At 48.5% G+C, this 15,719-nt stretch overlaps 1 protein-coding gene and 1 long non-coding RNA gene across 11 annotated transcripts in view; one reads left to right on the forward strand and one right to left on the reverse strand.

The window, feature by feature from the left end:
• Positions 1-15,719, reverse strand: part of LOC310742912 (GTPase KRas) — a 79,185-nt gene that overhangs the window by 50,001 nt on the left and 13,465 nt on the right. For all 6 annotated transcript variants that reach the window (XM_083572743.1, XM_083572748.1, XM_083572749.1 and 3 more), the window contains one exon: positions 3,064-3,242. In XM_083572743.1, the coding sequence (XP_083428869.1) occupies positions 3,064-3,242 (179 nt within the window). The remainder of the gene's footprint in view (positions 1-3,063; positions 3,243-15,719) is intronic.
• On the forward strand, positions 5,769-15,031 carry LOC310743144. 5 transcript variants are annotated; one of them, XR_014538811.1, is made up of 5 exons: positions 5,769-6,280; positions 10,765-10,882; positions 11,479-11,888; positions 13,032-13,111; positions 13,219-15,031. It is a non-coding gene; the product is annotated as an uncharacterized lncRNA (long non-coding RNA). The 5 variants fall into 5 exon arrangements; XR_014538812.1 differs by having other exon boundaries at positions 11,479-11,733; XR_014538815.1 differs by having other exon boundaries at positions 5,769-6,276.

Below are 15,719 nucleotides of genomic sequence, written 5' to 3' on the forward strand. Positions count from 1 at the left end.
AACCACCACCCAATAAACACCCCCCACACACACAAACACCCCACATTTTAAAAGGGCCTAAGAGCAAGAATGGGATGCAGGTGGCGCTGTGGGTTAAACCACAGAGCCTTGGACTTGCTGATCAGAAGGTCAGCGGTTCAAATCCCTGGGACGGGGTGAGCTCCTGTTGCTCAGTCCCAGCTCCTGCCAACCTAGCAGTTTGAAAGCACATCAAAGTGCAAGTAGATAAATAGGTACCGCTCCAGCAGGAAGGTAAACGGCGTTTCCGTGCGCTGCTCTGGTTCACCAGAAGAGGCTTAGTCATGCTGGCAACATGACCCGGAAGCTGTACGCCGGCTCCCTCGGCCAATAAAGCGAGATGAGCGCCACAACCCCAGAGTCGGCCACAACTGGACCTAATGGTCAGGGGTCCCTTTACCTTTACTAAGAGCAAGAAGGGAAGGCATGCAGTGGTGCGATGCGCCTCAGTGGCGGAGAACACGGTTTGCTGCTTTCAGGGAGCAATGCCAGTCTTACAACATGTGTAGAGAGCAAAGCACACAAACTGGGAAGGGCTCTCTCTTGTTCCTGTGGGGAAGTCACGTCACAAGCCCGACGCATGTGGACTTGTGGCCCAAACTTTCATTTCACAACGCTTGATCGTAATAAAATCTCTAGGCGGTTGTTGACAATGTATTTATTCATCTATCGTCACATTTACAGGCCGCCCTTCTTGCAAAGCGTCCAAGGCAAGCGCCCATGGCTCTCCCCCTCCCTGTTTCGTTCTCACGGCGACCCTCTAGAGTGAGCTCTGCCGAGAGACAGCGACTAACCCAGGGGAGAACTGAGCACCTGGATGGTGACCTGGGGGAGGGGGCGAGTTACGCAACCACAGCTGCCTTCTCACGATCGCTCCGTGTGGCTTTTCACAGCGCCACACAGATCCTGAAATCAGTGGGTACTGGAGCCAGGATTAAAAATAACTCCAAAAAAGGCTGCTTTCAAACTGAGCAGTTTTAAAGAGGGCGTTTGCTGCAATCACATGGCAAGTCTTTATGGGCTTTCGTTTGACGCAAATCGCAACCGAGTCGCATTTCTAGTCAACACCCTCCTAATTAGCATGCATTTAAGGCAGCTGAAGGGGGGGTGGACCAGAGAGAATTTGCTTAGAGCCAATGTACATATTATGCAGAACAAGGCAGAAATAAATCAAAAGAAACACACACACACATACTGCCTTACACGGAGCCAGACCTCTGGGTCCATCCAACTCAATACTGTTTGCACTGACTGGCAGAGGCTCTCCAGGGTTTTCCTACATGTACAAAGCTATTGCACCAGTTTGCATCACTCCATTGCTGGTGCGCTTGCTTACTACTTGCAGGGAGATCCTTAAGTTGGAGACCCTGCAGAGATTCTGCACTGGAACATTTCAGGTAGATGGTGTCATACTTCCACACGCTAACCTCACTCTGCGTAATGCGCAAGAAAGGCTTGGGAAGTTGAGGGACTCCGGAGCGTAAAACAAGCAGAACGAGCACCACTTCTACGTATTTTAAATCGGAACAGACGTCAAATCCACGTTTGTTTATTTCATTTATATCCCCCACCTCCAACATCTTGGAGGTTCCAGGTCGCAAGGAGATTAGATTGGTCTCAGCTAGGGCCAGGGCCTTTTCAGTACTGGCCCCGATCTGGTGGAACACTCTGTCACAAGAGACTAGGGCCCTGCGGGACTTGACATCTTTCCACAGGGCCTGCAAGACAGAGCTGTTCCACCAGGCCTTTGGCCAAGGCACAGTCTGACCCCCTCCTTCGGTAATCCTCACAAAACTCTAGCCCAATGGTTGCCATCAATTTGATTTGAATTAATTTTATAATGAAATGATTTTATAATGTTGTATTATTTTATTGTTGTTAGCCGCCCTGAGCCCGGCTTCGGCTGGGGAGGGCGGGATATAAATAAAAAATTATTAATTATTATTATTATTTTCTCCCAAGATGCTCAAGGTGGTGGACATGCTTGCCCCGTCCATCACAAGCTCTCCATTTTATACTCGCTACAACCCTGTGAGGTAGGCTAGGCTGAGAGGCAGCGACTGGCCCAAGATCACCCACCGAACTTCAAGGCTGAGGGAGGATTTGAACCCAGGTCTCCCAGGCTCCTGGTCCAGCACTCTAGATTTTACTTGCAGGCAGATTTCAGTTTGTTTGTTTTAAAGTGGGGTGGGGGGCATTTATCTCACCTGCAGCCCGAAGCAAGATAATCTGCCCTACCTGCTCAGGGTGATACCTTCTGCGACGTGAGCAGAGGATGTGCGGATCCCCAAAACCCAGGAGAGTCCTGCATTCAGATCTAGGGCATGGGTAGGCAAACTAAGGCACGGAGGGCCAGATCCAGCCCAATCGCCTTCTAAATCCGGCCCGCGGACGGTGCGGGAATCAGCGTGTTTTTACATGAGTAGAATGTGTGCTTTTATTTAAAATGCATCTCTGGGTTATTTGTGGGGCAAAGGAATTCATTTATTTATTTTTTCAAAATATAGTCCGGCCCCCACAAGGTCTGAGGGACAGTTGAACGGCCCCCTGCTGAAAAAGTTTGCTGACCCCTGGCAAGGAGCAATGAAAACACTCGTGTTGTGAGCGTCTTATACATTCATTTATTGCAGCAACGTATTGAGGGCTTAACACCGCAGCTCTAAGCAGTGCACAATAAGGCAGGGGGAAGATACGACAGAGTTAAAAACCAGCTCAACCATGAAATGAAAGGGAAAATAACTTAAAATGCTTGCTGGAATTTTGCTTCCATTTTGCTTCTGGGCACAATTCAACCGTTGAAGCCCTAAAAGCAGATTTGACCTAAACCAGGATTACATGAGTAGAATGTGCCCTTTTATTTAAAATGCATCTCTGGGTTATTTGTGGGGCCTGCCTGGTGCGGGAATCAGTGTGTTTTTACATGAGTAGAATGTGTGCTTTTATTTAAAATGCATCTCTGAAAAAGTTTGCTGACCCCTGGTCTAGGGTAACCTGAGTTAGGTGACCTTGCAAGCAGCTGGGAACCGCAACCCGAGCGAAGCTTACCTATAATGATGAATATCTTCGAAAGATTTTGTGTTATTTATAGCAAATACGCATAAAAAGCCTTCGCCCGTCCTCATGTACTGGTCCCTCATCGCACTGTACTCCTCTTGGCCGGCTGTGTCTAGAATGTCCAAGAGGCAGGTCTCGCCATCTATGACTACTTGCTTCCTGTACGAATCCTGAGAGAGGCGGGAAGAAAAGAGGGGAGGCAGAAAACGCTTTTTGATTATTCATGTACACCTAACTTAGGCGGCACCAATACCACAGAGCTGGAAGCATTATTCGCACCCGAGGCATCGTGCCTGGAGGGCAAGCAGAATGGCGCAACCAGAAAACGAGCGGCGCTTAGTGTGGTTGGGGGTGGTACTGCAGCTGGAACCAGGTGATATGATGAGACTATAAGGTTTCTCCCAGCCCTGTCCCACTGCACATTGGCCTGGTTTGCACATCACCATAAGCCAAAATGTGGCTAAACGCAGGGATGGGAAACCTTTTACAGCCTATATTCCCTTCTGAGCGACCTTCAGGGGTCACACAGCAATGGAGGAAGGCAGGGCACAGGCAAAAGCGAGTGGAGCAATAAATTTAAGGAACCGCAGAAAGAGGGGGAAGGAAGTCAAGTTTTGAAATGTTAAAATGGCTGCAAAATCATTGAAATGTATAAACCTGAAAATTATAAATTAAATTTTAAAAAGTGAGTGGGGCAATAAACTTGAGTTTTAGCTTTGTACAGGAGGCTGGCTTCTACAGACACTTATATTTTTATGAATACCGCCCTTCTTTCATAGATCGCAGGGCAGCTCACAGCATAGAATTACAATACAAAAACAACAAAATGTGTTATAAAAATAAGAACAAAAACAAAACCATCATTATTTATCATTTGTTAAATTTGAATACCACCCTATACTCGCAGGTCTCCCACAACACATTAAAAAGGGCAATGGATGTCGATCAACCCAAGGCCTGGGTTGAAGAGGAAAGTGTTTGCCTGCCACCTAAATGACATACAGTGAAGGTGCCAGGTGAGTTTCCCTGGGGAGAGCATTCCACAAACGGGGAGCCACCACAGAAAAGGCCTGTTCTCATGTTGCCAACCTCTGGACCTCACATGAAGGGCCTCAGAGGTTGATCTCAGGTCCAGGTAGGTTCATATGGGGAGAGGCAGTTCTGGAGGTATTGCACTCATGGGGCGTTTAAGGCTTCATGGGTCAAAACCAGAACTTTGATTTGGGCCCAGAAACTAATTGGCAGCCAGTGCAGTCAGTCCAAGATCGGTGTAATTACGCTCAAACCATCTTGCACTTATGCAAACCATTCTGCACTTATACACACCCCTCTCTGCGTTTGATCCAGGCAAGAAAAAGCTGCAGTCGGAATTCAAGGGCAGATTCCAGCTAGGCAAAGGCATTTTTTGAATTTTTGAATTCCGAATTTATTGTTATTCACGTTTTATATTGTATTTTATGCTGTTTTTTGTTGTTGCATCAATTAAGTGTTTTAAATTTGTTGTTAGCCGCCCTGAGCCCGGTTTTCTGAACCGGGAAGGGCGGGGTATAAATAAAAGTTTATTATTATTATTATTTATTAAAGAAGGGCGTGAAAGAGGACTAGTGGGAGATGGGGCTATGGGAAGGATGAGTCCTGCATTCAGCTCTGGAGCCTCGAGGGACCTGATCCTTGGGCTTAACAGGATCATGGAAAACAACAGGTTTCTCAAGAGGATCTCACAAGCTGCTTCCTCCTCCCAAGACTTTTTGACTGCCACACTTTGCGGAGATAAGCCAAGGTTTAGCACGCTGTGCAAACTTGGACAGAGCTCATGGCTGGTGAGGAGACAGCTGAACCGCAAGCCCAAGTTCAGACCACAAGCCAAGGGCAGCATGGGAGTGAAAAAAGAGAAGCAAAAAAACAGCTAATTCTCCTCCAGGAGCCTGCAAGTCCTGGTAAACCATGGTTTAGTTTACTGGGGCGTGCAAACCAGACCAATGCTTTTCTCACAATTGGGGCAGGGGGAATCAGTGCTGCACAAATAGCTAATTTGGCCTCAGTTACGGATCCGTATTTTAAGAGACCCTAACCCCTTGCTAGGGACGCGGGTGGCGCTGTGGGTTAAACCACAGAGCCTAGGACTTGCCGATCAGAAGGTTGGCGGTTCGAATCCCCGCGACGGGGTGAACTCCCGTTGCTCGGTCCCAGCTCCTGCCAACCTAGCAGTTCGAAAGCACATCAAAGTGCAAGAAGATAAATAGGTACCGCTGTGGCGGGAAGGTAAACGGCGTTTCCGTGCGCTGCTCTGGTTCGCCAGAAGCGGCTTAATCATGCTGGCCACATGACCCGGAAGCTGTACACCAGCTCCCTCGGCCAATAAAGTGAGATGAGCGCCGCAACCCTAGAGCCAGTCACGACTGGACCTAATGGTCAGGGGTCCCTTTACCTTTAACCCCTTGCTACTTTTAAATATTCCAGATTACGTTTCCCACCATTCCGTTCCGCATTTGCCTGCAACTTATCTAACCTCTCCTCATACTTTTGCAGTCGACCAGCCAGCAAACTCACTCTCAGCTATGCCGTGTTATTTCTTTTGCGAATCTGTATCTTTAAAAAATAATAATAGACACGCACACAAAAGTCCTTGTCCCTCTTGGGCAGGACTGCAGCAGCGCTGACCCCATCAGCAGGGCACACAACCTTCCTCTGCATGCTTTAATTTTCCAGAAAAAAATGTGTTTGGACGAAGTATCGTCCTCACATTCCAGCCACCTCTCTTCCCACGGTTGCAACAAGAGCTTGGGTGAGAAGCAGATTTTATTTTTATTTTATCTTGCTTGCTCCGTGCTGAATGCAATCTTGATTACATAACCAGAACAGAGGGGCAATTATATAAAAGTTACGGAGCAAAACGGATCAGAGCGGCGGGTGCCAAGATCTCAGAGTCCTTTCACCCATGGCACACCTACAAGAATTCCTTGCGCATTTCACGGGTATGACGTGACCGGTCTCGGGTTTTTTCAAAGCATTTCCACTGCAGGCAGAAGAAGCGGAGAAAGGGAAAGGGCCGGGGCGAGAGCTCCTGGGAGGACGTCTCAAGGAAATAAAAACACACAGCAGGCCTCATTCTGAGCTGAAGGAGCATAAGCACCAAGAAAGAGCATGGCTGGATGAGACCAAAGACCCATCTAGGTTTAGCATTCTGTTTCCAGCAGCTGCAAGGCTGGTATAACAACAACAGCAACAATAATAATAATAATTTATTATTTAAACCCGACCATCTGGCTGAGTTTCCCCAGCCACTCTGGGCGGCTCCCAATCAAGTATTAAAAACAATACAGCGTTAAATATTAAAAACTTCCCTAAACAGGGCTGCCTTCAGATGTCTTTTAAAGAGAAGATAGCTGCTTATTTCCTTCACATCTGAAGGGAGGTGTTCCACAGGGTGGGCGCCACTACCGAGAAGGCCCTCTGTCTGGTTCCCTGTAACCTCACTTCTCGCAATGAGGGAATCTCCAGAAGGCCCTCGGCGCTGGATCTCAGTGTCCGGGCAGAACGATGTGGGTGGAGACGCTCCTTCAGGTATACAGGACCGAGGCCATTTAGGGCTTTAAAGGTCAGCACCAACACTTTGAATTGCGCTCGGAAACGTACTGGGAGCCAGGGTAGGTCTTTCTGGACCGGTGTTATGTGGTCTCGGCGGCCATTCCCACTCACCAGTCTAGCTGCTGCATTCTGGATTAGTTGTAGTTTCCTGGTCACCTTCAAAGGTAGCCCCACGTAGAGCGCATTGCAGTAGTCCAAGCGGGAGATAACTAGAGCATGCACCACACTGGCGAGGCAGACTGCGGACAGGGAGGGTCTCAGCCTGCGTACCAGGTGGAGCTGGTTGCCTCAGGGTACAAGCAGGAAATGACAACAATGCCGGTTACCCAGTATTCACAGGCCTCTCAGCATGGATGTTCCATGGTAAGCAGCCACAGACAGAAGCAGCAGAGCTCAGGGCAGGCCATTCTGCTTTGCATGCAGAAGGTCCCATGTTCATTCCGGAATTTCCAGCTAGCGCTGGGAGAGGCTCCTTGCCCAAAATCCAGGAAAGCCACTGCCAGCACTGAGTTGGATGGACCAACATGGCCGATCCCTGCTTTTCTTGAATTTGCCCAATTCACCCTTCCCCAATATGATAATAATATCGGCTTATTATTTGTACCCCACCCATCTGACTAGGTTGCCCCAACCACTCTGGGCGGATTCCAGCATATACAAAAACATAACAAAACACCATACATTAAAAATTTAGGCTGCCTTCAGGTGTCTTCCAAACGTTGTACAGTGGACGCCTGGGTTGCGAACGTAATCCGTGCGGGTTGCGATTCAGCACTTCTGTGCATGCGCAAAGCGCGATTTAGCACTTCCTTGCATGCACAACTGCCGAAACTCGAAAGTAACTCGTTCTGGTCCTTCTGGGTTTCAGAGCATCCGTAACCAGAAAAACGCAACCTGAAGTGTCCGTAACCCGAGGTATGACTGTATAGTTACTTCTCGACATCTGACAGGAGGGCATTCCACGGGGTGGGCGCCACCACCGTGAAGTCCCTCTGCCTGGTTCCCTGTAGCTTCACTTATCGCAGAGAGAGGACCACCAGAAGTCCCTTGGCACTGGACTTCAGTGTCCAGGCTGAACAATGGGGGGCATGGACACTCTCCTCCAGGTATAATACTAATTTATAATAATTTATTATTTATACCCCGCCCATCTGGCTGGGCTTCCCCAGCCACTCTGGGCGGCTTCCAACAAAATATTAAAATACAATAGTCTATTAAACATTAAAAGCTTCCCTTTAGGGCTTTAAAAGTCAGCACCAACACTTTGAATTGTACTTGGAGCCAATCTAGATCCTTTCGGATGGGTATTATATGGTCCTGGTGACTGCTCCCAGTCACCAATCTAGCTGCCACATTCTGGATTAGTTTCCAAGTCACCTTCAAAGGTATCCCCACCTAGAGCGCATTACAGTAGTCCAAGCGGGAGATACCCATAGCATGGCAATATGTTGCCTTCCAGGTAATTTAGATTACGACTCCTATCAGCCCCAGGTGGAATGGCACTGTGCTCAGTACTCAGAGTAGACCCACTGAAATTAATGGCCCTGAGTAAGTAGCGCCCATTGACATCAGCGGGTCGGAGCAGGACTAGCACGCACTACAACCTTGCGGATTTCTACATACACCTCTCTCCATCCAGGAAAACCGAAGGCCTTATTTATGAGATTTCTTACCATAAAGGTCCCAGGGCCGATTGCACAATACAAGAAACAACGTGCAAACAACACCGACAGAACGTTTGCAACGATAAAAACAGGTAAAGCCAGTCGGCCAGAGGCGGGCCCTACGAAACAAAATACTTTCGCTGTGGAATACCATGGTAAAGAGGTACATTTTTCCAGCATATGGCAAATGCCATAAGGCGAAAATCAAAGAATCACGGAGCTGGGACCATGAGGGGCATCTAGTACAACCCCCTGCAATGAAGGACTACGCAGCTGTCCCATATGGGGATTGAACCTGCAACCTTGGCGTTCTCAGCACCATGCTCTAACCAACTGAGCCACCCTAGATGCATCTCTTTAGGGAGGGAGTTCAGGGGCTGCCACTGAGCCTGTGAAGCTTCCGGAGGGCAGTGGGATGAAGGCTGCGCAGCGCTCCCTCTAGCTGTTCTGGCTTTTGGATAGCCCCCGAGAAGCCTCCGTAGGGCAGCGGGACGAAGGCTCCCCACTGCCCTGGGGAGGCTTCACGCGGCTCTTGCAGGAAGTGGGGGGAAGGGACAGAGGGCAGCTTACCCGCGCACAGCCTCTTCCGGGCAGGGGGAGCCTTCATCCCGCTGCCCGGGAGAGGCTTCATCGGCTGTCCCAGAAGCCAGAACAGCAAGAGGCTATCCCAGAAGCCAGATTCCTCTTGCTGTTCTGGCTTCTGGGATTCAGAATTTTTTTCCTCGTTTCCTTCCCCCCAAACTAGGTGCGTCTTATCATCTGGTGCATCCTATAGAGCGAAAAATACGGTATTTTAAATTGTAAAACAGAAAATTTAATAAAAACTATATATACAGTCATACCTCATGTTATGTCCGCTTCATGTTACGTTCTTTCAGGTTACATCCCGCAGCAACCCGGAAGTACCGGAAAGGGTTACTTCTGGGTTTCGCCGCTCGCGCATGCGCAGAAGCGCAAAATGATGTCACACGCATGTGCAGAAGCGGCGAATCACAACCCGCGCATGCACAGAGGCACCACTGCGGGTTGCGCTCTTTTCATGTTGCGAATGGGCCTCCAGAATGGATCCCGTTCGCAACCAGAGGTACCACTATATATAAAAGATGGTTTTTACGTCTCAAGGCAGTGTTTGATTTATTTTAAAAGGTAATGCAAGTCTCAAAAAAGCGCAAAGATAAATGGGTCCAACTCAGCCCTTCCCAACGTCTCCCCCACTCCTTCACTTCCTTTAGCCATGCAAGTCGACCTCAGTTCCAGCCAGGATGGTGGGAAACCTAACACCTCCCACAGGTCACCCAGGTGAGACACCAGGTAAGGGGCCCAGCATCAGCATCACTCCCAGAAGCTGGGGGTGGGGCGGCCACACACACACACTGGTCACACAAACAAAGGAAGTGGCACTCTGCACCCCACACAGCACTTTCGGTCACACTCTTGCGTGAGCCGTTATCGCTCAGTTCCTCGATACTTGCATAGGATAAATTCCTACTACTCTGCGCCCTCGTTGGGGTTGGTCTGTTTAATAAGAAAGGCGGAACCTGCAGATAACCAAGAAAAAAACTTCTGTTGGGTTCACCAGCCAAGGGGGTTTGTCACATCCAGAGGCTTGAGAAAAACCGCGGGCTTCTCTTTGGGTCAAGCAAGAGAGCCATTTGACCAGCAGAGGGCACTCTGTGAACTTGGGCTGCTGGTTTTCATTTCAGCTGTCCTGCTAGGATGCAGATTTCACGTCCTGCCGGTTTTGTTGCTTGCTGCTATTGTTTCTGTATAGCTGTCGTTATAAATATATGTATTTTTAAAAATTACTAGGCCCATGCCACACTCACATCTTATGTGAAAGGGTCAGTGGTACCGTATTTTTTGCTCTATAGGACGCACCTTGTTTTAGAGGGGGAGAACAAGAAAAAAAAATCTCCCCCTCTCTGCTCAGCGCCCCTTCAGCAAAGCGACAGGAGAAACGGAGCCCCTTCCATTTCTCCTCCCGCTTGGCTGAAGGGGTGCCACGCAGCTCTCCCTCTCTGCTGAAGCCAGGAGAGTCTTGCTCTCCCGGCTTCAGCAAAAGGAACCCGAAGCCTGCGGAGCGCAGCAGGAACTCGCGCTGCGCTCCGAAGGCTTCAGGTGGCTATCCCTGAAGCCTGGAGAGCGAGAGGGGTCGGTGCGCACCGACCCCTCTCACTCTCCAGGCTTCAGCGAAAGCAACGCGAAGCCTCCGGAGCATGGAGGGAGCGCTCCCTCTGCGCTTTGGAGGGTTTGCGTTGCTATCGCTGATGCCAAGGAGCCTGCATTCGCTCCATAGGACGCACACACATTTCCCCTTCATTTTTGGAGGGGGAAAAGTGCGTCCTATAGAGCGAAAAATACAGTACATAAAGAAACGTCCGTCTCCAAGAGCTTTCACTTTCTTTCTTTCTTTCTTTCTTTCTTTTTTTACGCCCGTCAGCTCACTGAAGAAAGAATTCGACATTCGCTTTTCTTCTATCCTCTCTCACCCTGTTATGAATCTACACCAAAAGGGAGTTGATTGCATGCGAAAAATCACGGCAGAACATCTTACGCAGGTCAGGAGGCTTTTGTCATATAGTTGGAAGGGATCCCTAGGGTCAAAATATTTTAATACTTTGTTGGAAGCTGCCCAGGGTGGCTGGGGAGACCCAGCCAGATGGGTGGGGTATAAATAATAAATTTATTATTATTATTATTACTATTATTATTATTATTATTATCATCATCATCATCATCATCTAGTCCAACCCTCTGCAATGCGCGAATCTTTTGCCCCACGTGGGGCTTGAACCCAATCTTCTGTAAGAAAGCAACTCTCTGACTCATTATCCCTAACAGTGTAGCACCAGTAATAATCCTGTTACAGTGGTACCTCGGGTTAAGTACTTAATTCGTTCCGGAGGTCCGTTCTTAACCTGAAACTGTTCTTAACCTGAAGCACCACTTTAGCTAATGGGGCCTCCTGCTGCTGCCACGCCGCCGGAGCACGATTTCTGTTCTCATCCTGAAGCAAAGTTCTTAACCCGAGGTACTATTTCTGGGTTAGGGGAGTCTGTAACCTGAAGCGTATGTAACCTGAAGCATATGTAACCCGAGGTACCACTGTATTGGGCCTCAGATTGACTTGTAACTCCTTTAATTTTTCCTCTAGATGTCCTTTCCGGAAGAGGAAACGCCATTCCAGGGATATGTTTTTTTAACCGCTTGTGGTTATCTATTTAAGCATGCATATAAGATGACCCAGGAACTGATCTTCAAGAGGGAGTGCAACAAAGCGTTAGACGGGGCCCAGGGTTAAGTGGGTGACTTGGGGGCCAGAAAGAGTCTGCCTCGCACGGTTGTCATGGCGATGAAATGGGACCAGTTCCACACAAGTCACCTTGAGCTTCTCAGGTGGGATTATAATGTAAGAAACGGGAGGAAAATTGGCATCATCGCCTTTGTGGGAAAGTCAGGTGTCAATCTGAATTCAAACCTCAGGTCCTTAATCCGCTTACTTTGCTGAAGGAACGCAGACCAGCCCTCCCCTAAGCAAGTCTTGAAGGGACAAAGACTAATGAGGTAGGAGGATGGCTTAAAAGTCATTGACTCATTCAACTATCAAGAGCCCATTGTGTGAAATCTTCCAGCTCAAGGCTGCTTGGAAGGTGATAAAAACCTCCAGTTATCCGATGGCGTTTGTTCCCATCTTTGTCCTTCATCTATCTCAACGCAAACTTGCTTGCATTTGATTAGGAGGCCTTGTAATACAGGATCAGTGCCCTGATGGGCCTCAGTGGGGGATACACTGTGAAGGCAAGTAGCGGACGTGGCTTAAAGAAATCATAGCATTGGTGCTGACCTTTAAAGCCCTAAATGACCTGAAGGAGCCTCTCCACCCCTGCTGTTCAGCCCAGACACTGAGGTCCAGCTCTGGGGGCCTTCTGGAGGTTCCCTCACAGCAAGATGTGAAGCTACAGGGAACCGGGCAGAGGGCCTTCTCGGTAGTGGCACCCTCCCTGTGGAACGAACGCTCTTCCATCAGATGTCCAACAGACAAACATGACTTGTAGGAGACATCTGTAGGCAGCCCTGTATAGGGAACGCTCTAATGTTTGATGTTTTATTATGCTTTTGTATTTGTTGGAAGCCATCCAGAGTGGCTGGGGCAACCCAGTCAGATGAACGGGGTACAAATAATAAAATTATTATTATGATATTACTGGGCTAGGTAGCCCAATGGTCTGAATCGGTATAAGGCAACTTTCTGCGTTCGTCCATTTGGCTACTGTGGGATAGCAGGCGGCTCGCCTGGCCTAGCAACACAGGTCCAGTATACCTGAAGGAGCATCTCCACCCCCATTGTTCTGCCCGGACACTGAGGTCTAGCGCCGAGGGCCTCCTGGTGGTTCCCTCGCTGCAAGAAGCCAAGTTACAGGGAACCAGGCAGAGGGCCTTCTCGGTAGTGGCACCCGCCCTGTGGAACGCCCTCCCACCAGATGTCAAAGAGAAAAACTACTATCAGACTTTTAGACGACATCTGAAGGCAGCCCTGTTTAGGGAAGCTTTTAATGTTTAACAGACTACTGTATTTTAATACTTTGTTGGAAGCTGCCCAGAGTGGCTGGGGAAACCCAGCCAGATGGGCGGGGTATAAATAATAAATTATTATTATTATTATTATTATTATTATTATTATTATTATTATCTGCATTTTCTATCTAGATGGCTGCTTATAAAGCAGTGTTGGATTTCTATACAAGGAGCAAAATGGCTTGCCTGCTCAGTCTTCACCTGCCAAGAAGGTAAGCTCTTCAGCTCATCTGCCAGCTTTGTAAACACTCGTTGCAAAAGACCAACTACCATTATTTCTACTAGTTATTTCTACCATTTCATCCTCCTGCGTTTTTAGGACAAGCCTAGAAGAGACGGTCTTGCCAAGGGCCGTCAAGCAAGTTTTGATCAGCAGCAGGACTTGAACTCGGGACTTCCTGGTTCATCGCTCGATCCCTTGGTTACCACATTACAATGCCATAGCCTTTCCCAGATGGGTGCCCTGCATATCTTTTGGGCAGTGCTGGCAGGAGCTGATGGGAGTTGTAGCCCAAAAGGTCTGGAAGGACTTTGGAACCTGAAAACCTATCTGACTTCGCTGGACAGTTTGAAGGCTACAGGAGGACCAGAAAGCAGCAGCACTTCACAGATAACGACAGATGACCTTGCAAAACCCCAGCGCTCATAACCAAGGATCACCTCTTTTACATCTTTACTTGAAGGTTCTTGCCATATTCACTTATTCTTACACCGTCTGCCCTCTGCTAATTTAAAAGCGCAAGACAATGCCTGTTCTTTCAGTTAATAACATGTTAAAATACATAATCGCCTGACAATGTATTTTCACAGTTCAAAAGATACCTCTCATGCTGTCTTCAGACATGCTATTAAAACTGTTTTTTTTGTTCTGCCAGACTTTTTTTAAAGAAACAATTAAGTCTTATTTGCCTCTCTGCCAGCTGCTCTGTTTTGAAATTATTTCATGCCAAGTCTTTTGAATTTGTTTTTATTGCCTGCGTTGTAGGATGCCTTGGAAATAATCTTATTCTGAAAGGAGGCTGGATGTGAATTAAACAAAGGCGAACAACTCTGCCAGTAGCGTGGCTGCAAGAGGCAAAATGACAGGGCATTGTTAGCAGTGGCCCCTGGGGTCCCTTCCAACTCTACAATTCTCTGATTATATGAGGTTCTCGCCCTACGGTGCCTTAATACTCCTGTGCAATAGAGGCAAGATGCCTCCATTCCCTGCTCAAAGATTGAACTACTGACATTGCTAGCAACTCCCATTAACTAGGTTGTGGGTTTTTAAAGTTTAATTTAAGTTTTTAGGCTTTGGGGGGATTTTTAAAGCATTTATTTTATTAAAAAAATCACCCTACTTGCCGTATGTTTGGGTTTTCCCAGACCTTTTGCCAATTCAGGGGGAAAAACAACAACAACGCCTGGACGCCATTTTGAAGTCCGATGCCCAGATGCATCGGGGGAAACCCAGACGTATGGCAGCCCTGCATTAAGAAAACTTGGGGCAAGGCCAGAGATGCAACAGCAGAACATCTGCTTTGCATGCAGAAGGAGGTCCCTGTTTCAGTTCTACGCATCTCCGGGTGGCGATGAGAATGTCCCTTGCCCAACGCCCCATCCCCTGACTTACGGGATTCCTGCCGATTCCCACATGCGCCCCTTTTTCTGGGGTTTCAGCAGGTGCTGATAACACATTTTCAACCCTGTTAATGGGGCCTTAAGAATTGGAGGTCAAGATCACCCCTTGCTGGATCAGAACTAAGGTCTACCTAGTCCAGCAAGCTGTCATTGATCTTGGCCGGCCAGGAGCTTCCAAGAAGGTCACAAGCAGGTTGCGAGACCCCAGCCAACCACCCTCTTACTTTGCCGAAGGGCATCTATGCATATAAATTAGCAGGCGCAAATCTGCAACACGGATCAGTGGCCGGGTGTTCCCCTGGTGTAGCAATTACGTAAACAGGCCACATTTCATGGCATGGCAGCACCTAGCCACAATAGTGCTATATCTTCTAAATCCATAGTCTTCAACCGTTTCAAACCTGGGACCCACCTCTAACTCAATCCTGCATTTGGAGATGCCTTTCTTAATGTTTTTTAACCATATTTGCCTATGGTGGTAGTGCTGCTGTTGCAACCCACCACAGGCCAGGCCATTTTAATTACCGTATATACTCAAGTATAAGTCGGTTCACCACACCACAAACCAGGTGGCGGCGGCAGCGGCGGAGGAAGGAGCAGCCCGAAAGGGCTCCTTTCGGGCCGCTTATTCCTCCACCGCTGCCTCTGCCGCTCGCAAGAGCAGGCATAGGAGCCGCGGTTGGGAGAGGAACAGCGCAGCGCAGTGCCTCTCCCATCCGCGGCTCCTGTGCCTGCCCTTGCCAGAGGCGGCCAGCAGCAGGACCACCGGCAAGAAAGGGCTCCTTTTGGGCCGCTCATCCCGCTGCCTCACTCGAGTATAAGCCGAGGGGGGCTTTTTTCAGCATAAAAAATGTACTGAAAACATCGGCTTATACTCGAGTATATACAGTATGTTATTTGTTTATTAAATTTGTCAGTCGTTTTATGTCGCCCGGGGCAGCCCAACGCAACTTACAAACCAACCAACAAGCAATACTCATAGAATTATAGAGTTGGAAGGGACCCCAAATGAAATCTGGTCCAGCCCCTCTCAGTGCAGGAATCCTGCACACAGCTGTCTCTGGGGGTGGGGCTCAAACCGCCAACCTTCTGGTTAACAACCAGACGCGCTGACCCATTGCACCACACTAGAACCCCACATCTCCTGCCCACCTAGCAGTTCGAAAGCACGTCAAAGTGTGAGTAGATAAATAGGTACAG

The sequence above is a fragment of the Podarcis filfolensis genome (assembly GCF_964270895.1).
Source record: "Podarcis filfolensis genome assembly, chromosome: 10".
Classification (NCBI taxonomy): Eukaryota; Metazoa; Chordata; class Lepidosauria; order Squamata; family Lacertidae; genus Podarcis; species Podarcis filfolensis.